Source organism: Rattus rattus, chromosome 3 (assembly GCF_011064425.1).
Source record: "Rattus rattus isolate New Zealand chromosome 3, Rrattus_CSIRO_v1, whole genome shotgun sequence".
In the NCBI taxonomy this organism is placed as follows: Eukaryota; Metazoa; Chordata; class Mammalia; order Rodentia; family Muridae; genus Rattus; species Rattus rattus.
This window is the reverse complement of record NC_046156.1, coordinates 98,399,341-98,423,150: the sequence shown is the minus strand read 5'-3', so window position 1 is coordinate 98,423,150 and position 23,810 is coordinate 98,399,341. Positions and strand designations below refer to the sequence as shown.

The window sequence follows — 23,810 nt, the reverse complement described above, 5'->3', positions numbered from 1 at the left end:
ATTTCACCTCACACCAGTGAGAATGGCTAAGATCAGAAACTCAGGTGACAGCAAATGCTGGTGAGGATGTGGAGAAAGAGGAACACTCCTCCATTGTTGATGGGATTGCAGACTGGTAAAACCATTCTGGAAATCAGTCTGGAGGTTCCTCAGAAAATTGGACATTGATCTACCTGAGGACCCACCTATACCTCTCTTGGTTATATACCCAAATGATGCTCCAACATATAACAAAAACACATGCTCCACTATGTTCATAGCAGCCTTATTTATAATAACCAGAAGTTGGAAAGAACCCAGATGCCCTTCAACAGAGGAATGGATACAGAAAATATGGTACATCTACACAATGGAATACTATTCAGCTATCAAAAACAATGCCTTTATGTAATTCACAGGCAAACGGATAGAACCGGAAAATATCATCCTGAGTGAGGTAACCCAATCAGAGAAAAATACACATGGTATGCACTCATTGATAAGTGGATATTAGCCCAAATGCTCAAATTATCCTAGATGCACAGAACACATGAAACTCAAGAAGGATGACCAAAATGCAGATGTTTCACTCCTTCTTTTAAAGCAGAACAGGAATACCCTTTGGAGGGAATAGTGGGGGAAAGTTAAGAACAGAAGTTGAAGAATGCCCATTCAGAGCCTGCCCCACATGTGGCCCATACACATACAGACACCAAATTAGATAAGATGGATGAAGCAAAGAAGTGCAGGCCGACAGGAACCAGATGTAGATCTCTCCTGAAAGATACAGCGAGAATACAGGAAATACATAGGTGAATGCCATTATTAATCCACTAAACGGAGAACGGGACCCCTGTTGAAGGAATCTTAGAAAGGACTGAAAGAGCCTGAATGGGCCTTGAGACCCCATATCAACAACAATGCCAACCAACCAGAGCTTCTAGGGACTAAGCCACTAGCCAAAGACTATACATGGACTGACCCTGGGCTCCAACTGCATAGGTAGCAATGAATAGCCTAGTAAGAGCACCAGTGGAAGGGGAAGCCCTTGGTCTTGCCAAGGCTGGAACCCCAATGAATGGGATTCTTGAGGGGAGGGCAGTAATGGAGGAAGGATGGGGAGGGGAACACCCATAAAGAAGGGGAGTAGGAGGGGTTAGGGGGATGTTGGCCTGGAAACCGGGAAAGGGAATAACATTTGAAATGTAAATAAGAAATACCCAATTTAATAAAGATGGAAAAAAAAGAAACTGGCTATTATCTTTTTTCAATCTCTGCAGGTGATGACCTACTTAGCTACAGTTCTTGTCCCCATAAACCCTGCCAAGCATGAGCTCAATCTTTTGGAGTAGATCAAATCAGGAAGTGGTTGGTTATTCACAACTGTGCCACTCCTGAAGCAATGACATATCTTGCCTGGTCAGGCAAATCTGGGAGGTTGCAGGGTTTACAGCTGGGTAAAACTGATTATTACTCTTCTCCTCCAATAGAAAACACATTTTAGCTTTATAAGAAATAGCAAGTAGGATAAAACTTCTGAACAAGTACTAGCTTAATTTGTTCATGTACTACGTCCCAAACATATGGCATCTTCAGCAACCGTCTTAGCAACAAGTTTTAGAAGGTAACCAAGGGCAACGCCAATGGCCTACATTGTTTGCAGGGTTATGAGAACCCACTGACCAACAACTCCAAAACCAGTAGCTCTTTCCTTGCATTAGGGTTTTACTGGATAGTTACCATGTCTAAAAGAGGCCTTGATCCCTACTATGGGACAGTCACTATGGAAATAAACAAGGCGACTCCTCAAAAACTAGTGGTAGACCCAGCACATTATCCATCTATCACCAAAGACTGGCCCCATCGGTTCATAAGTTGAATGCCTAGACATGAGGGAGTGGCAGTGTTTGAAAGCATGGCTTTGTTGGATAACCTGTATCACTGAGGGTAGGTTTCCAAATGCTGGAGCCAAGCACAGTGTCCCTCTCTTCCTGCTGCCTGTGGATGAGGATGTAGAACCCTCAGCTACTTCTTCAGCACCATGTCTACCTGTGTCCTGCCATGCTCCCTGTCACGAAGAGAATGAACTAACTTTCTGAAACTTTAAGCCAGCCTTAATTAAATGCTTTCTTTTATTGTCATGGCATTTCTTCACAGCAATACATCTCTAAGACACCTTGGGCATATACCCAAAAGGCACATATACAACCACAGAGATACTAGTTTATCTACATTTTTTGTTGCTCAATCACCATAGCTAGGAAATGGAAATACTCTAGGAGTCTATCAACTAAGGAGTGGATAATGAAAGTGTTGTGCATTTATACTGGGATATTATTCAGCCAGTTACAAAAAATAATAGTATGTCATTTTCAGATAAGTAGATGGATCTGGAAAACAAGATATTGAGTGAAGAAAACCAGATGCAGAAAGAAAAGTGTTTTAGTGTTCTTCTGAAGGCCGGTTGATAGTCACCTAGAGTCTTTCCACCAACTAGTGAATGGGCAATGAAACTGTGATACATTACAACACTAGTTATTACCAATTCTAATGCTAACTTCCTTCATCTTATCTATGCACACTGTATTTCCACGTTCTTACACGTGTCATCAACAAAGTCAAAGCAGAAGTCTCTAGTGGGATATAAAGGTAAACAGTCTCTGTATAATCCTCCAATCACTTTCCTCTCCTAGTAAAGTGAATACTGGCTCCTCTAAAATTTAAGAGTGAGACCTAAAACTCTAAATCCCTCAGTGAACTCTATTTTTCCATATTAACAATATACCTTTCTTAAAGAAAGCCACCGAATTTCATGTGTAATTAGACACTGCATTTCCTATCCTAACATAATCAAGCCTTAGAAAAATCAAACACTAAATATCAATATATACTTCAAAATTTTTGTCCCACTAGTCTCTCCTTAATTCTAGTTCTTCTTTATCTGCATATTATATGTTCCAGTATACTTGGCTCAGAAAACCACAGCAACACCAAACTTGTCTTAGTTCTTACAACACTTTGTAGAAGTTACTCATAATACTTGATACCACTTAACAAACATACACACTGATTTGTGGAGGACAGAAAACTAGATTGTATTAAGGTGTACACTATTAATGCTGACTCATGAGAACAATGTTCAATCCTAATTGTTTTCGCACACAACTTCAAAACAGCTTTTTATTCCCTTCTATAACTTCTCTCAGTAGGTAGATAAAAATTAGGAAGTGCAACTTAAATACAAATCCTAAAACTCCTTCTAATGCCCAGCCAATATGAACTGATTTTCTTCTGTGGAGTACATCATCCTTACTCAAGTTACTCCAGCTATTGACAAAAATCAAATTAAAAAAAAAAAATCAAAATCTGACCACTTGATCAAAACAGAAAAGGCAACACAATCATCCCATTTTTAAACCTTTCATGCATCTTTATGTAAATATTAAAGTCTGTAAGACTCACTGGACAAGTAGTTCTATTTTTTTTTTCTTTTTAGTCTTTACGTTCTTGGTTTTCTGTACTAATGTGAACACTGTCATCAACAGACTATGTGTTACCAAACTTAAACCAGAATATTTTGTAAAGGAGTAAAGGGTAAGTAGCACATCCATCAGAAATGTTCTCATGGTGACTTAGAGGTAATAATCTAAATAAAAATCAAAGGTACACACTTTTTTGACAGTAGAAAACTTGTGTGAAATTAAAGCACTAAATATCAACAAAAAACAAGGAAAAACACAAAAATGTTATTTCCATAAGCTATTGGATTTCTGTCAATTGAAAAGGGACCACAATAAAAAGATCATTGGTTTTTGTCCTTTATGTGCAAGTATACTGCCTGTGGTGCATAGTTTATAATTCACACAATCTCCACGAAAGAAAACTATCACATTCTATACATATTAAACATTCGATATGTAAAATTATAGAAACTTGACATTAAGCCTGTTGCTTATAATGTGGACGATATCTATGTGAACACTGACAGAAAAACATACAAATGTTGAGGAATAAACAAAAGCCAGTGGTTCTTACATGGGTCATATGTTCTTGCATGAAACAATCAAACGTTTAATTTTGAGAAATCTGTCCAAGTTGTGGAGTTGAGGCTGTCAACACATTCATATTTCTTTACTTCACATAAATTTCTAGATTTTTGGCTCTAGTACTAATGGATGTCATGACTCCTTTGGGGGCTCCAATGTCATTCACAATTTTACGAAATTAACAAGAATTTTCACTTTTACTGAAATAAAAATCTCACTGCATGTTACTCTGATTAATTATTCTACATAACTAGCCACTTCTCCCTCCTCCAATTGTTAAGGGTATTTACTGTAGAGTAATAGCCACAAAGACATTCGCTGCAAAATATTTTCTTCCAGGTATTAATAGCTCCTTGGTTCCAAATTGCTTTCTAAAAAAGTGTAACTGAACATATTAATGTTGTAACATGTTATCTTTCTGTTGCATATAACTGAGTAATGTTTAAATTAGTTTAAGTTATCTACATCCTCACGTATCACTTACACTTATGGTGAGGACATTCACAACCTACTCTCTTAACTGTCCTGTCTACAGTCATAATACCATCCAATAGCACATCAGAGTCTCTCACTCCCACGAGTTTAACTCAGTACCTACTGATTCTGTTTTCACTACTCTTTCCTAGTTTTAAGTTCTAAACTTTCCTTATGTGAAACCAGGTACCAATTTTAGTAGAAATATTTTTAACCAATATTTATGTTTGGATGCTCCTATAAACAAGGTTTACCTCTAGCACTCCACCAACTGCTACTAACAGTTTTCAGACTCCCTTTATTTTATACATGGGTTGACACACAGAGAACATTGGTATACTCCAGAACTTCTCTTGAATCCCTCAGGCATGTCTGTCATTCCTGTTGTATTTACCAGATACGCAACTGAAGCATGTTAAAAACAAACAAACAAAAAAATCATGCCATTTATTTCCTTGGAAATTAATGAACATTCACAATTTCTCTCCATGAAGAACTGCTCAAAAACACAGCTTTTTAAAGGATGCTTTGAGTCTCTCCATCCACAAAAGCTGCAGATAAAAACCATCAAGGCTCAGACTCACAGGAGTCTTGTCCATTAATGAAGGTGAATTGCAGAGGAAGCATCTAAAGTGAGACAAACATAGTATGTAAAATGTCAGGGATTTCTTCAGAAACTAAATGGACAGATAACCTAAACATCTGTGGGACAGAAAATTGTGACAAAAATAAACTTCAGTTATTAGTCAATGAACTATTGAGGGATAAGCAGATACTTTTTTCTGTGTCCTTGGCAGTAATCCATCTGCAAGCCTGGTTTTTGTTTTGGTTTGTCTCATTTGCTTTAAGCCATAGATTAATGGTGTCACAATGGTCCTTTTACAAGGATTCCTTTATAAATTCAGATTACCAGTGTGGCAGGATAAACACTCTGGCAGTGGATCCTCATCAAAGGTCTACTGTGACTTGAGGGTCATATGTGTCCTATTCACAATCACACAAGAAGGCAGGTAGAATAATCAGACAATACCAGCACCATAAATATCTGCACTTGACCCTTGTGCACAACATTCCTTTCACAGGATCTACTCAGTGCAGACTTTTTATCCTTGGGTTCCTGATCACTACCTAGTCCCCTAAAATTCCTCACATTTAATTGAACCTTGCCTGCACTAGTAACTAAGTGGTAAACCTGGCCTTCAGCATTAGAAAAGGCCCATGTCACATCTGCAACTGCTTTGAGCAAACTGTAACCTCAAAGAAGACAGCACCTCCAAACCACTCCAGCAAGACTCTCTGCCGCCTTCACCTTAGTTACCTTTCAACCTCAGGCTGAGTTAGCATACACAGTAAGAGATAAGACAGAAAGGCAGAGATGCTGCTAATTACTTGTCCAGAAAGAAATTAGTGTCTCTGCCAGCAGGTAAGTATGACACACACACACACACACACACACACACACACACACACACACACACACACACACACCATACAAGCCCCTAAATGATAACCAAAAAAGTAGTAGCAAAACAATCCTTCAAAGGCCTTCCATGTTTCTAAATGTTAGGTCATCAAGGGAGTGATTCTCAATGATGTTTCCTGAAATTACACGTATGACAGATGAACCACAAAGGAAAAGAAACAACACGTTTGAATTTGAAAATAACCCATATATTTTTAACCTTAGGTAGACTCTCAAAAACATTAGTTGAAATTGGCTTCTCTAGATTAGGGAATCAATAGAAAAGCATGTTGTTGCTCTGAAAACTACACCATACAAAAAGAAGGGCCTATCACCAGATGATGAGTTTGCCTGCACATACTGAGAACCTAAGGTTAGGAAAGGGTATGTGCCCTTGATGACCACAAACTAAGACTCCAGTGACATTCAGGTTCTTAATCCGCCTGAAGAAAAACAGAGAAGCAATCAAGTATTAAATGAGAAATGAAATAATTTATGGAGCCCTCAAATCTATGAAGGATTTTAGGGAACATTTTGAAGCAGGTAAATAATGACACAGGCTAAATAAATAGAATAAAATAGATTACCGGCCTCCTATTATTTCCATGTACTGTGCCTAAGTAGTTTCATTTCAAAGATAAGGTTTCCTCACCAATTCAGTAATTTTTTAAAATAAAGGCAAACAAGCAAATGTGACTATTAACTGTAGCAATATGTTCTTCCATAAATATATAAAAAATCAAGGAAATAAAATTGAATAAATTATTTTTTCAATATTTAACAAAATATTTAAATAAAATTCAAAATAAAATGGCAAATTATATTGTATATTTACAACAACAACCTCCACGAGAAGAAACCATCTTATATAGATACTTGTACTTCTTTGCCCTAGCACACACATTCAAAGCTACATTTTTGCTAGTTGGATTAAAAGCCCATGATATGATTCTAACAATTTATGTATTGTAGTATATTTTCCAGAATTAAAATACATCAAAAATTTGTTACATTTAAGAATAAAGTAAAGTAAGATTAAGGTAGTTACACAATGAAACATCTAAGTTTAAAGTTAACTTTGTTGCTTTATATATGACAAAAGAGCTAACTGAGACAAATTATTGCTAAAACCAACTTAATTACAGTAATAACATTGTTAAGTCAAGACAGAATGGTTTAGGACAGAAAGAAGAGAATTATTTAACTTTACTAAACAAACTAGCAAGTCCCAATTTTCCCCTTGTAATAAGCCTTTCGAAACATGCTTACTGATGCAATGCTCTGCGAAATTCTCTATGTGTGATGATATCTTACATTTCATCATTTTATGAAACAACCTACAGTTAAAATTAAAGCTAAAAGATCACCTTATCTAGGAAAAATGAACCCATACTAAATTGTTACCTGAAATTAATTTTTAACTTATAAAATATTGTAGTTTCAGATACAGCTAAAATGGGATTCTTGAAGCATTCATAGGATTCTCCATATGGCTCTGAACTCAGCTTTGTAATGAGAACGTTACGTCTGCTCACTAAACTCAGATGGCCCTATGAATGCTCACTCTCACTCTTCCTCATCATCAGATTACTGTTAGGTCACATAACACGTGTATAATACTGAAAATATTTAATTAGGTTATAGTTTACAAGGATAGTAGTTTATTTTCTTTATGTTGTACAGAAAGAGTATATTGCTGGCATATTTGGTTATTTGCCCTTGAAAAGTCTTCAGTGAAGTGACAATGGAAGTGTCTTTCAGGTGGACTAGACAAGACACAAGAATAAGTACTCAATGAATGTCACATACAACGCATTATCAACTCATGACCAACCCTTTGATCTGCAATCAAAGAGTATAGAAGAGAGTTGAAACCAAAAGAACATTTACCTTTGCACTATATGATTTCTGATGAGAACTTCCAATGTACTTTTGCTTCATAAGAAAAAAAAATCAGCTTAAAACATTGGTTTAAAAAATGTTTAAACTAAGTCACAGTAAATCAAGAATGTTTTAATTGTGTTACCTAACATTTTAAACTGCTCATTACTATTTCAAACTGTCTGATTTTATCTGAACCAAGATGGGTTCAAAAATATTTGTGTGATTTGTTTTTCATGGGAATAATTACTACTCAAGGCAATTAATAACTGTAAAAGATAGAAAGTCCTAGCAATATAATACAGTGATCTAATTTACTGAAAACAGGTTTCTGAACATTTACCACAGCTGCTGTAACAAGCTATTTGACTCTGCTCAGTATTATTCATACACTAATCTATTACTGAACAGCTATGCAAGCTCATGAAGGTTCCACCTATTATGTTTTCTTTAAAGGCATTCAAGACAAGTATTTCTGGAGACTTAAGTAATTCAGTAAAAGGCAAGACCGATGGCCAATAAGAAAACTAATCTTAAAATGGTTAGGTTTCTGAATCTGGTTCACACTATCATAATAACAGCAGAAACTCAAAGTTCAAGTCCTATTTCAATAATTGAGTAGTTATGTAACAAATAACATCATTTGTAGAAATAAAGATCACATGTAAGACCTTGAGCCTTTGGTACTTTATCTTAAAAAGAAGGATGATATATACTTTGATACACAAAATCAAAGTATGTGAAAAGAACCTTGTAGAATCACTTAGTTCATTCACCCTAATAACAAACCCTGAGGGCACAAGTGAGCTAGGTACATATGTTTTGTACTTATCTTGAGTAACTCTAAGCCCCTTTTATTCCAGGTTGCAGTGGTACAAATTCTGGTGTGAAAGTGCTAATAACATACTGTAAACTGCACCAATCAACACTTTCGAACTCAGGATCTGAATTCTAGACTGAGTGACATGATATTCCAGGAAGTGAGTAATGACATAATAATGTAACATTCAGGGTAAAATAAGAACAAAAAATTCATCCTGTACAAATAAGTTACCCGCCTACACACCAGAAATCAACTTTATCCTCAGTGAGTGAGTTTAACTTTCCCTCTGCCTACACTGAACACAAACTCAGGTTACAGAACAGTAAAAAGTTTTATTACAAGGCACTGTTTTGTACATGGAAAATAAAATACTTCAGAATGAAAACATAGAAACTAAAGCAAAACTTTACTACAGCTTAGCTCAGTTTCTCTTAAAAGCCACTGAAAATAACAAATTATTCTAACTTTGCCATATATTTGCTAAACAAACTTTTTCAAAAGTATACTGAATTTTCATTAGAAAATTAAAAAGTTTTAGTTTGGGGTGATTCTTATTTGAAACAAGTTAATGCTGGCTAAAATAAGATAATACCCCCTACCTTAAGATCCCAGTCACCTTTATGGACAATAGCTATAAAATGTGTAATTTATACTCCCTTAAATAGCTAAATATCTGTATCCTCGAGTGAGGAGGAAACCCTGCATAGTGAGCTGCTTTCACCACCTCATGAATAAACGGCTCTCATGCTGACACACTGGGCACATCCTGGTCCCTGGGAAGAGTGAACTTTAAGAGCCTGGAAAGCTGACAGCAGATGTTTATAAACAGCATGCCTCAGATATCAAGGACTTCAAAATACTTAACAAAATAAAAACGGGTAAGAATCCAAGGGAGCACACAATGGAATTCCACAGTGACTTAGACACGGATTGCATTGTTATTAAAAGGACTACAATATTTTTTCTTTGACTTTTTTCTATCAGTTATAAACAAAGAACAAAATGTTTCTCCATCTTTATAAGTTGGAGAAAACTGAGAAGGATGATAAAAAAAAGTATAAAATCTAAAACCAGAATACTGAACTTTCTACTTTCATCTCCTTGATGAGATAAAACTTAAATATTAAAATAAATATACACACGGGCTGGATTTAGCTCAGTGGTAGAGCGCTTGCCTAGGAAGCGCAAAGGCCCTGGGTTCGATCCCCAGCTCGAAAAAAAAAAAAAAAAAAAGAACTAAAATAAATATACACAATGAGTTCTGATCTCAAGAAGAAAAAGATTCTATAAATATTGTTTAAAATGCCCGGCCATTATATGTGGTATCAGCACTAAGATTTTATAAGAGCCATTCATAAAGCAATATATTATTGTAATAATTTTATTTATAACACTTCAAACTATCATCTTTTTAAACCTCCATTGAAAAATACAATCTCTTCTAGGTAATAAAATTATAAATTACAACTAATTCTTAAGGACTGTTTAAATAGCAAGGCATTTTCTCTGGTTTTTCTTCAGAGCATTAACCTTAAACTATAGGTCATAATGTAGTATACCCCCCTTAGGTGATAAATAACAAAAAATTTCTATTTAAATTCAGGACCATAAAGCGTACTTCATTTTTGTTTGTCTGTCTTCGCTAAACTGAACTATTTTGATTTACTGGATTAAAATCAGCAGCTTTCAGTGCAAAGTAACAGCCCAAAGGACACAACCTCAGGTGTCATTTCACCCAAAGCTCTAGACTTTCAAATCTCCAACCTTTATATTAAATTGAAATAAAATGAAAGATAACCTATAGATGGGCACGAAATGTCATAAATAAGCATTAGATTTATATTTATATATGTTATGAAATGAGTTCCAATATAGAAACAATAACACTACCAATACTAACACAGAAGTCTTCAAATTCAACTCAACTAATTTAAGAAAATCATGCCCTCGGGGTTGGGGATTTAGCTCAGTGGTAGAGCGCTTGCCTAGCAAGCGCAAGGCCCTGGGTTCGGTCCCCAGCTCTGAAAAAAAAAGAAAAAAGGAAAAAAAATCATGCCTTACATTTTATTAGGTGTTAAACTTTTCCCACGACCTCATTCACTATTTTTCCATTAATTTAAAATGCAACAACCCATTAAAAAGCTAATAACGTATATGTATATATTCATGAAACCTTTCTTTATCATTTTGGACTGAAAAATAATGTTTGTCTATCTAACTCAAGCTTAAAATCCAAAGCAAAGAGGCGATACAATGCTAAAATTTATACTCAATACCTTAGAGAGTAAATAAAACAGAGCTTGATATATAATGTATTTTTTCATTAAAAAGGGAAGTAATGAGAAGTAAATATGAATTCAACCTCATTGAAAACATTTCATTTAAAAATGAAGTATATTTAAAGAAAAGCTTATGTTACTTAACACTGTTCTAATCTGAGATCATGGTGTTGCATTATAAAATGAGTAACTCTTTAAGCTACACGCTAGATAACTTACCGAATATACCTCACCTTAGTTGTTTAATATAATCCGATAAGAGTATGAACATTTTCTATGGCTAAGTTTGAAGGTGAGTCTTTTCCTTAGCTGTATATCATACTTCATTACATTAACTATATTTCTCTCACTTTATAGAAAATATTTTTATACTTGTTTTTATATTACGCGCATATATAGACATGTCTGTCTCAGTTCTAAAAACATTCTTTTTAGCACTTCAGAAAAGACCAATAACTGTAATATCTTACATGGCACGGAATATGCCATGAAGAACTGAAGAGTGCAAACAGTAGACTATGGTACAGCAAAGCAAACTTACCAGACAGTTGTTTCTACTTGACTGTCATTAAGCTGCCGATTGTCCAGCTGGGCAAAAAGTGGGAAAAGTACTTGAATCCCTCCAATTGAATGGATTGCACTATGAATTGAATGTGTTACTATAGCTTTCACATCCTACGACAAAAGCAAAACTATCTGTTAAACCTCCGTGACAAGATTTTCATCACTGTTTCTTATTCTAGATATCATTATATGGTAGTGCATTCTGTTATTGTAAGAGTTCTCAAGCATGTAATTATTGATAGACATACATGTGTACGGTAAAAATGAAGTATCTTTCACTGGTCACTTTTAAATCTCCAATAAGCTTAGCCATTTTCCCAATCTATGAAGCCAAAGTTAAGTTATTCTAGAAGAAAGTATTATTGAGTTTAAAGACATTCAAGTAATTTTCAAGTTGGCAAATAAGACCTTCTCAAATCAGAATATTTTTTATACCTAGCAACTTCATGTTCAGGAAGTCAACAGATTTTATTTCAAAGGACAAAGAAACAAATGATAAGAGATGGGAAAGGTTTCCGAGTAGGTCTAAAAGTTGAAGACAGAAACTTGGTTTGCAAACTCAGAAGCAAAAGCAGTGGTATTATTTGCGGGGAGCACTGCTTGCTTTGGAAAAGGAGCACAGTGTAGGTGCTGGCAGCATGGGTACAGAGCCATACCCACCCACCTGGAGCATCAATGCGTGAGGCGAATGCACAAATATGGATGCATTTTCCTTCGGTGAGGACTCCAGGCAAAGCTGAGCATCGGTGGCCTTGGCATTGTAGGAAAAGGCAATGCTACTCGCAAGCTTCCCGTCATACAGAACCTGCTTGTGATGCTCTGCCAAGTGAATGTCACTCTCAGACTTGAACTTGAAGGTACTCTGTGAAAACAAAGTGCCATTAATACTCCGTTTAACCTCTACCTCTTCAAAGCAGAGAAACAAGCACAGGAATGATTTACTATGTCCCTCCAAGTACCTGGCCCTGTGTACACTGTTGCTTATCTTGCTACTCTCACTTCAGATCTGAGAGCTGTTTGATCTATGAGCAGGAAATATTTTTTAAACTAACTTAATTTTTAGATTAACTCAAATACTTAAAAACACTGCAGACCAAGTATAACTAACTGGCCAGATTCAAACAGTTTCCTACGTCTGGCCTGACAACTCTCTGTAGTCTTTTTAACTCCAATCTGGATTCAATCCTTTAATTACCAGAAGTAAATCAAAACAAAAGTAAAATGAGTAATTAACCACATGTATCCAAAGTTAGGGATGGTACTTTTACATTAAAACGTTTAGTTATCTCAATATTAAAAATAACCAATGCTGCCCTATTTTGGATCAGATATTTCACTCTACTTAAGTGAATAAAGAACATTACTTCTCACCTCAAGGTTTCCAATTTTAATTACTTTTTTAAAGCTCACTGCTTCTCACTTCTCAAGATAAAAGTAACAGTTTCAAAATATGCCATTTTAAAATTAAAATTTTATTTTCATCCCTATGATATACTACAAAATAAACTTGCAACCAGAATTAATGAAAAATAGCAATATTATAATTTAGGCAATTAGTGATACTACCAAATCAAAGCAGCAGTCTACAGAATGGGAAAAAATTCTAACTCCACATCTGATAGAAGAATAACATCTCAACTAGATATTTAATCAAAATAATTCGATTAAAAAAATAGAATACCAACCTAAAGAGAATTCTCAATAGAGGAAACTCAAATGGCTGAGAAACACTTTACAAATTGTTCAACATCTTTAGCCATCAGGGAAATGCAAATCAAAACTACTCTGAGACTCTATCACAACCACCAGAATGGGTAAGACAAAATAAGCAAGTGACAGCCTTATGCTGAGTAGGATGTGAAATACAAGTAACACTTATCCATTGTTGGTGGGTGGGAAAATAAATAGAGTGACTATGGAAATCAATGTGGTGGTTCCTCAGGAAGACGGGAATGAAGCTATCTTAACATCTAGCTATACTTCTCTTGGGTATACAGCCAAAAGATGCTTTATTCTGCCACAAGGGCAGCTGCTCAACCATGTTCACCATTAGTCTATTCATAATATCCAGAAACTGGAAACAACCTAGAAGTCTTTCAACAGAACAATGATACAACAGGGTTACTTAGCTATTTAGAAAAAAAAGACAAAGAACCTTGCATACAAATTGAAGAATTGAGAAAAAACAATCATACTGAATGAGATAAGCCACACTCAGAAAGATAAATATCGTGGGAATTGACTGTATTCACTCATGTGTGGATACAGCAGTTAAATAAATGATAACAAGGGTAGACCCAGGGAGGACAGGTACACTAGGGGAGCATGGACTTCCTAGAAGGGGGAAGTTTATGTATTTAAAGAGTTTATAGTTCATAGAGTTAAAATAAGGTAAGAAGAAGAAGAAGAGGAAATGGGGTTGAGGAAGGGAATAGAGAGAAAGGTAGAACTCAGGAGCTTTGGGGGTGGTATAAAAACCTAGACGATTGGAAATTTCTTAAAATATATGAAGACAATCCAAATAATGAGGGAGACAGAGTCCCAACTGGCCTTCACTTATCAACAAACAAAGCTTCCAGTACTGAACTGGGTTATATCTAATTGTTATCACCTATGGCTGTTGCCAAGATAAATAGGTTGCACTACACAAACTGAGAATAAATTCCCATTGTTAAAGAAAACATCTACACAACTCACTGAACATGGAGAGGTCAAGCTGGTGCCTACACAGAACCTCTGCTCCTCCACTTACTGTCTTTGGTATGGGAATGTACCCCACAGGCTAACAAAATAGAAACAGAAACACGAACCCAACCACAAATCTTGTGATCTGCAATCTACACTGACTTCAAAATATGCTAGGGCAATGGCAGCACAAAGTTTGTAGGAGGAACTAATATCTGACTTGAGCTGAAGGCCCACTCCACAAGACGGAACTGATACCCAACACTGTTTGGGTGACCAAGAAGCAGAGATATTAAACTAATACCTCAGTGCTTTGCTCAGCTGCCATCAGAGAAGCATCCTCCTGTAGCAGATGGGAACAAACCCAAAGACCCACAACCAGATATTATGCAGAAAATGACAGCCCTTAGAGCACATAACTCTAAATGAGATGTCTCTCAGAGCTCAGAAAACCCCACAGAAGAAGAGGCAGAAAAGAATTTAGGAGCCAAAGGGGATGGAGAACACGTGGAGAACAAGACTCTCTCAATTAACTGAGCAAGTCACACAAGGACTAAAGCATCAAGTAAGCACAGTCTTGGGTGTGCACCAGGCCCTCTGCGCATATAGCTTTTAGTTTAGTATTTGTATGGAACTCCTGAGTGTGTAAATGAGTGAGTCCCTTATTCTTAGGTCCCTTTGCCTTCTGTTGGTATGCCGTGTCCAAATTCTATGTAATGGTTTCTGTTTTATCTAACTTATAAGATAAAACAGGATATATTGCATAAGAAAAGAATGTTTTTAATAAAAATAAAAGGAAAAATTAAAATTTCTTTCTCAAGAACTTTCAAAATAGATTTGTTTTTTTGTTTTTTGCTTTTTGTTTATTTTTTTGAAAATGACAGCAGTCAAGGAATGATTTTATGGTTACTTTTAAGTGGGAAAACAGGAATTGAATGATAGTAACTGTTCTTGAGCTGTTTTATTTAATAAAAAATGACACACGACCTTTCATACTACCAGCCTTTGATGGTTACAGGCACAGTGGCTGAAAATGAGTGGGGAGACAGGAAAGTAGGTGGAGCAGAGAGTTTGAATCCCTGCACCAACATGGCAGCTTACAACTGCCTGTCACTCCAGTCTACGGGAATCTGATGCCCTCTTCTGATTCAATGGACATCAGACACACACAGTGCTGCACAGACAGACATGCAGGCCAAAACTTCATACAATAAAACAAATCTTTTAAAAAGTTAAAATTAAAAACAATATGAATTATCTGTTATCCCATCCTCCTACATGTACTTCTACCTACCCATGCTCCCTGTCCACTCCAGGGGCAACAGTTGCCTTGATTTGTCCTGTGTGCTTGTGTGCATGTGTACATGTGCATGTGTGTGTATGTGTGTACATGCATGTGTGTGCATGTATATGTGTGTGTGCATGTGTGTATACATGCGTGTGTGTGCATGTGTGTGTACATGCATGTGTGTGTGTACATGCATGTGCATGTCTGCATGTGTGTTGGGGAAGCCTGAGACTGGGGCATTGGCTTGTATCCTTAGGGTTTGTGCAGCTCATTTCCTTTCGCTTACGTTTTTCACCAATTTTTGGTTTCCTAAGCAGTCTAACTTTCATGTCCTCTTCTATGACACCTATTTTTGGCTTTTTCTTGTTTTATAGATAATTTTTCTCTGTAATTCTTGTAATTTATAATTTATAGTTAGAATATCATAAATAGTATTTAAATAAACACATCTCTGATTCTATTATAATGGAGTTTTGTTTGGTATAAATGTGTTCCTATTCAAAATGTTAACCATTTTTTAATTTCTCTCTTTAACCTCTACCTGCCCAGCCCCAGACCTACCCACTCCCTGGTGCCTCCAGTCTCTTGAGGGTTAAGTGCATTTTTTCTGACTGAACCCAGACCCAGCAGCATTCTCTCTCTCTCTCTCTCTCTCTCTCTGTGTGTGTGTGTGTGTGTGTGTGTTGGGGCCCTCATCTAGCTAGTGTATGCTGCCTGGTTGGTGGTGCAGTGTCTGAGAGATCTCCAAGGTCCAGGTTATTTAAGACTGCTGGTCTTCCCTCGGAGTCGCCCTCCTCCTCAGCTTCTACCAGCTTTTCCCTAGTTCAACCAAAACGGTCAGCAGCTCCTGTCCATTGGTTGGGTGTAAATATCTGCATCTGACTCTTTCAGCTGTTGGCTGGGTCTTTCTGAGGACAATCATGATAGGTCCCTTTGTGTGAGCACTCCATAGCCCCTGTAATAGTGTCAAGCCTTGGGGCCTCCCCTTGAACTGAATGCCACTTTGGACTTGTCACTGGACCTTCTTTTCCTTAGGCTCTTCTCCACTTTTGTTCCTGCAGTTCTTTCAGACAGGAACAATTATGAGTCAGAGTTTTTGACTATGGGATGGCAACCGTGTCCCTCATGTGATGCTCTATCTTTCTATTGGAGGTGGAATCTACAAGATCCCTAATCCCCACTATAGGGCTCTTCCTCTAAGAGTCTGTCTCTGTACTGATACCATGCAATTTTTATCATTATTGCTCTTTGGTATAGCTTGAGACCTTCAAAGAAGACCTAATACTAATATTCCTGAAATTATTACACAAAACAGAAACAGAAGGAACACTACCTATTTCACTATGAAGCCTATGAAGCCACTGTTACTCTGATACCTAAACTACATAAAAGCACAACAAAAAAAAGAGAATGAATATCGATACAAAAATACTCAATAAAATTCTTACAAACCGAATTCAAGAACACATCAAAATCATCATTCACCATGATCAAGTAAGTTTCATCCCAGGGATGCAAGGTTGGCTCAATATATGAAAATTCATTTACATAATCCACAATATAAACAAACTCAAAGAAAAAAATCACATGATCATCTCCTTAAATGCAGAAAAAGCATTTGTCAAAATACAACACTCCTTCATGTTAAAAGTATTGGAGAGATCAGGAATTCAAGGTCCATACATAAACATAATAAAAGCAATTTATTGCAAACAAACAGCCAATATCAAATTAAATGGAGAGATACTTGAAGCAATCCCACTAAAATCAGGGACAAGACAAGGATGCCCACTTTCCTCCTATATATGCAATACAGTACTAGAAGTTCTAGCTACAACAATAAGACAACAAAAAGAGATCAAGAGGATAAAAATTGGCAAAGAAGTGGTAAAGGTATCACTATTTGCAGATGATATGTTAGTATATATAAGCGACTCCAAAAATTCTACCAGAGAACTTCTACAGCTGATAAACAGCTTCAGCAAAGTAGCTAAATAGAAAATTAACTCACATCAGTAGTCTTTCTTTGTACAAATTATAAACAGACTGAAAAAGAAGTTAGGAAAACAACTCCCTTCACAATAGCCAGAAGTAATATAAAATATCTTGAGGTAACTCTCACCAAACAAGTGAAAGATCTGTAGGACAATAACTTCAAGTATCTCAAAAAAGAAATCAAAGATCTCAGAAAATGAGAGATTTCCCAAGCTCATGGATTGGCAGAATTAACATAATAGGTTTGTATTTTAAGAATTTTTCTAAATAATCAATGGGTAGGAATTTTATAAAGTTAGACCTTAATTTTAGTCTCAAATTTCCTGGAAAAATACAAATATATATCAAAATATAAGTAAATGTATTACAGAAAATTTCTGCACAGACAACATACAATATGTGTTGCTGCTATGCATTGTCATTCCCACGAAACTTCACATTGTCTATTAACATGCCACAATGAGAAGACCTGAAATACATCAGTGGCTTCCCATTCCAATAATGTCATGTATACTGGTTTTATGCAAAATAACAGAAACATGACTGGAGACTATAAGAAGTTAATAGAGGGTACAAACAAACCAAAAGAAATAGGTAAACAGTGTAAGATCACATATATTCCTAACATTCTAAATTCAAATTTGATTTCTTTTTCAACAACTTAGATGCATCTAAGATTTCTCTGAGAACCTGAACTCACGTCAGGGGAAACTAGATTTGATTGGTGCCTTCAGTTCAGCAGCTTTCTTGGTCCAGTTCATAAAGGCCAAACTGTGGGAGCACTTTAAATGTTTGCATATTCACTTTACATGCTAAACTAGGTACACTGCTGCTATGTTCTGGTAAATAATTCTTCAAAAGGAAGGCCCTGCAGACACACTCTGACACAGCACATTACATAATGTAAAACTTGCAGAAACAATATCTGAGAAAATAAATCACATCCTACAGAAAGGATGAGTAAACACAAAGATTTCTCTACAAAAACATTTTATATTTTTTCATATGTTCATGCATAAAAGATATGTGCATTATATAAACACATTATTCATCGTGGAACATACATCATCCATCTTAACTTTAAATTATATAACCTTTCCATAAATAATATGGGCAGCTACCCTTACCTGATTGATTGACTGTGACATGTTGAAAATAGTTCCTCAGTAAATGACTTTCTGGGAAAGCATAGAAGACATCTAGCCAGTTATACCCTCTGAATGACCCACAGAATCTTCAGCTTTAGTTATCAATGATCAAATAACACATGACTTTAAAATCATGTCAGTATCGAATCCCATAACAAACCCAGAAAGCATTGTTTTAATATGAAATATCGAAAGTATCTATCTGACTTTTAATGGACTTTGAAACATGAATGATCAAAGCGAGTGCATTCTTTTGAGCTGCCCACGGCACACTATGGGCAAAACCAGTAGAGTTCTGAGAGCAGCTTACAACTACCCAGTGTACTCTAACCCACCAGTACAGATCAGTAACTCAGGATGACAATTTTACTCATGGCTTCTCCTTATATACTAGCATAAATTCTTGACACAGAAACAAATCTTTGAAAGAAAATAATTATTTTTTTAAACTAGCCTTTATGTTTAATAATTGTTGGTAATACATTCATTCATCAGTTAGGAACTAATAACTACAAATGAACCAATCCACAATTTTTTTTACTTATAAAACCTTGAGATCACACAGAATTTTTAATATCAATTTATATATACAATGGATCTTTTTACTAAAGAGAAGTATTAAGAACTAATATCTAAAACCTTGCAAATATAAAATGATACTACATTAAGTAGTTGAGTTGTTGGGGTAATTGCCTAAAATCCAAGTACTTAAACAGACTGAGACACACAATTTTGAGGACAGATGTATATACAATGTATATACAAGGGGACATAACAATAAAACATACAAGTATCACATATATTCAGATTATCTGTAAGATAGCTGTGCATTAGGTAGTAGCTTATTTAGTAGAACCATAAACACCTAAATCAGATCACTTACATAATACAAATATAAGAAAATCTACTAAAAAAGCTCTTCACTGGAAATGCTAAGCCTAACTGGAACAAAAGGAGAGGCATGGCATTTTGTGATACTAACCTCCAGAAAGCATTAGTGGCATTAATGAATGTCAAGAATATAGACATTTAGATAGTTTGCCTGCTTTGGAGACATACTGGCCTCAAGCATGCAGCAATTCACCTGAGCACTGTGTCTGGAGTTGTGAGCCACCATGCAGCCACCAGGCCTGGGCTGCCGCATTTAGATAAATGATTGTGCAATACTCAATAAGTATGTCCTGAGGTTAGCTCTGTATTTTAAATTTTCCCACCTACAGCATAATATATAATCTATCCTGAGATATTAAAAAAATTGTTATTTTTTTAGAACTTAGAAGCTACATCTCTAACCCTATTTTGAAATATATAAGATGATCAGTTCATTTCCTTGCTATAAGTTTTGATAGTTCTACTTTAGCAAAAAATATGATCCAAATTTAAGCTTACTGAAAGCATCCCAAAGGTTCATTATGAAACAGACCTTATACCTAAGTGTTCTACCATGAAATCATGCCTAATTATGAGTCTATCCATATATATCCTGCACACCTTTGTCTCCATCTTGCAAATCCATGCCCTCTGACTCAAATGCTTCTGAAACTGACTTAAACTCTTCCTCCTTTGCAAGATTTTCTAAATTCTCTAGGCTGAAATTAGTCATCCTAGATCGTATTTGTATTATTTGCCTTTCTAATATACATAACAACCTTTAATTATAAATGATTAGAGATCTAATTATAGTCTAATAAAAGTATAAACTTAATCATTTAAATTCTCAAAGCTTAGAATACTTCCTTAAAATTTTCAATATATTAACTTTTCAATTGAATGCCCTACAATGAGCATTATCACCCTGAATCATACAAAATTATTGGAAAGAGTAAGGACTGTAGTCACAAACTTGACAAACATGTCAAAATTGGTAAAACAGTTTCCATGCATATAATGAAGTCACTACTTTAACATAGCAGAAAATGACTAAACCAGTAAAATGCAAAGATAATGACATATATCAATTTACCTATTATGCCAAGTGCTGGTCAGATAACCACTATAACATTTTATTAATTATTAAAATTATTAATTATTTATTAATTATTAAAAATTATTGATTATTAAAAAAGAGGCCATCACTGATATAATGTCCAGTAGACATGGCATTTAACACAGAGACACTGTCACTACAAAACAACTTTTCAAATATTTCATTTGCCAATAAATATCAAGAAATTTCTGAGACGGATTCTTTTATTATCTGCTTATAGTGCCCTAGGAAGATGGGTATTTCAGTAGACTGGAACTTTAAAAAATCAGACTGAAGAATCATTCAGTATTATAAGAAGGTAAGAGACATAACTTACAGAAATGCCTGGAACAGAAAGAAATGTAGGTTTATATGTGTAAATGAGATATATATATATATAATATATATATATATGTGTGTATGTATATATGTATATATATGTATATATATACACACATACACACATATAAATTCAGAATGTGTACATTATATACATACATGTATGTGTGCGTATTTTTTCAATGTACACACATCCAGATGAAAGCTCTACAATTTCTTTCCCAAGTACTCTCATTCATTTTTTGCAGTAAACAGAGAATGTCAGAGGTTGTGAACATAAATCTACTCTCGCTGGATCAAAACTCCAAAAGCCCCAACAAACAGCACATCTCCTGGTATCTCTAGTCTACCAGTGATAACACTGCTTCTTCTTAGGACACATGGAGTTAGACCTGCTTATCTCCACAAAAGATCATCAAAAGAGCCACTCCTGGCTCAGCAGGCAGCTCTCCCACAGCTCCCTGTTTGACAAGTCCCAGCTGTGTTGGTTGGTTGTCTTGAATTCTGTCCACCCTAGAAGGTCAGGTATTCCAACCCTTGAACTTTACTAAATATACTGGACTTTCAGAATCTTTATGACATATGTATAATAAACTGATTCTATGCTATATAATTATACGTAAGTTTCATTTCATACATAATACACAATCAAGATGTATGACAAAGGTCTGTACTCAGTGATTTTAGTTAACTTCATCTACATAATTTCCATTAATATCTTCAGACCAGGCCCTGACTGCAGGTAACTGAAGCCAGAAAAGTCAAAAACATAGATGAGGGGCAGTATGATGTATCAATAATAACATTCAAGGTAAATGGAGTAAATAAATCAGCATTCAGAAGTTGTCAAGAGGAAAATAAACCAAGACCCTATAAAACACTCTCAGTAGGAGTCACATTTTAAATCCAAAAAAATAACTAAATGGCTTTCCTCTGCATAGAAACAGAATTAAGAACCATCCTACAGAATGAGAGAACATACTGGAAACTACAACGCTGATTGAGAGTTACATACATAATATATAAAAAACACCAAAGTTAACAACAAAATACAATTAAAATAGCCTAATTCAAATTATGCAATAGACCCAAATAAGCATTTCTCCCAAGAAGGCATGTGCATTGAGATTGCTAATCTCAAAGGAAATGCACATTAAAACCACAAGACAGTACCACCTCACCCCAATAACAAAAAAAGATCAAAGGATTAAAACAAGATTATCCTATGGAGCAGCAATCGCACTACAGGTAAATAAATAAGTGCAGCACTCTGCAGGAGAGGCAGCAGCATCCTGATGATCTGAGGACTGAGTTAAGACACAGTTATCCAGAAATGAGAGGTCCTAGACTAGTAACCAAGTTCAACTAGGATGCTGACTAGACCCACACCAACACAGACAGAAAGACAGAGAAAAGGCAATGCACCACAGTATGAAAGCAAGGAGGGAAGGCACCTGATATCCCTACAGAATCCTCTCAGTTCTGGCTATCAGCATTATAAATGATAAGCATCAATTCACAAGGTCAAGCATGAGAAAGTATGTGGGAGTCTGGTGAACTAGCCAAGTATACGAATGGTATAAAGGCTGCCCATACAGGCTGACTTTCCCATGTCAGTAGGCAGAGAATGGTGAGGATCAGAAGAGCAGCTACTCTGAACAGGAAGGAGGGAACTGATCTAGACTACGGCTTGGAAAACATGAATTCAGAGTACAACTTGCACAGCAAGTAAGATGGTTCAGTGGGTAAAGGTTATCGCCACCAACTCTGAAGATCTAAGTTCAATCCCCAGAACCCACACAGTAAAATGAAGAGACTAACTCCTGCAAGTTGTCCTCTTGTATGGACACATGTAACTTGGCAAAATATGCATACACACTCACTCTCTCTCTCTCTCTCTCTCTCTCTCTCTCTCTCTCTCTCTCTCTCTCTCTCTCTCTGTTTGTCTCTGTCTCTGTCTATCTGTCTCTGTCTGTCTCTCTCAAACACACATCAAAATTGACTGCTACTTGTTGGCAGGAGAGCTGCCAGACATGGATGACTAGAGCCGGAGGACGGTGAAAAAGATAGAGGCATAGCCAAGCAAAGGATGACCAAGATAGGGACCATATTTGCCTAAGGGGACAGCTAGAGTACATGTCAGATAACCAAAAAAATCGGGTAACAAGACTGTCCAGCAAATCTAGGCAACCTTGGGGTCAGATGAATAAGAGAAGATATCTGCCTAAGAGGCTGGACCAATGTAGAGTGGGCGAAAGAAGTTAAGAAGTATTTGTGAGGAATAGAAAAAGGCTTAAAAGAGTATGCCAGCATGTGTTTTGAGAATATTCATATAGGTATTGTATGAAAATCCAAGAAACTGTTCAATCAGCAGGCTAAGGATACTACTGTATAATATAAATGTAACAAACGGGATTGTTTTCTTGTAAGGAACATTATGGGAAAATTACATTCCTGATGATCAGACTTAATGCAACACAATAATTTAGCAGAAGAGTATTCAGAAGCCAGAGTGGATGCAGCACTGGACGTGGTATTTGGTGCTAATAGGGTAAATCCTAATGATGGCTCCTGCAGCATTCATAGATCCTCCCTCGAAGTTCTTCTGGAGTTCTGGGAGGGACTGGTACACTTCCACAGCACCCCAGCTACTTCTTGTGCTCCTCCTTTCCCCCCTCTTGTTCTCATGGATAAGCAGTTTGGCGTGACTCCAGGCTCTTGGCCAACTCCCAGATGAACTCATCAATATGTGCTGGTAGGCCACTTGATGAAGGAGTATTTCTACTCCGCTTCCAGGACGAAGAACAAGTTGTCCATTTCCTCATACACCTGGTGGACACTGTCCAAGTACCTCTGGTTGATGTCCCATGGTGAAGTATGA

At 36.2% G+C, this 23,810-nt stretch overlaps 1 protein-coding gene across 1 annotated transcript in view; it reads right to left on the bottom strand.

Annotated features, from left to right (window-relative positions):
* Nbea (neurobeachin) overlaps positions 1 to 23,810 on the bottom strand; it is a 532,117-nt gene that overhangs the window by 409,550 nt on the left and 98,757 nt on the right. Inside the window, exons 9-10 of the mRNA XM_032898369.1 lie at positions 12,173 to 12,370; positions 11,486 to 11,619 (exon numbers count right to left, since the gene is read on the bottom strand). Coding sequence (XP_032754260.1) covers positions 11,486 to 11,619; positions 12,173 to 12,370 — 332 coding nt within the window. The remainder of the gene's footprint in view (positions 1 to 11,485; positions 11,620 to 12,172; positions 12,371 to 23,810) is intronic.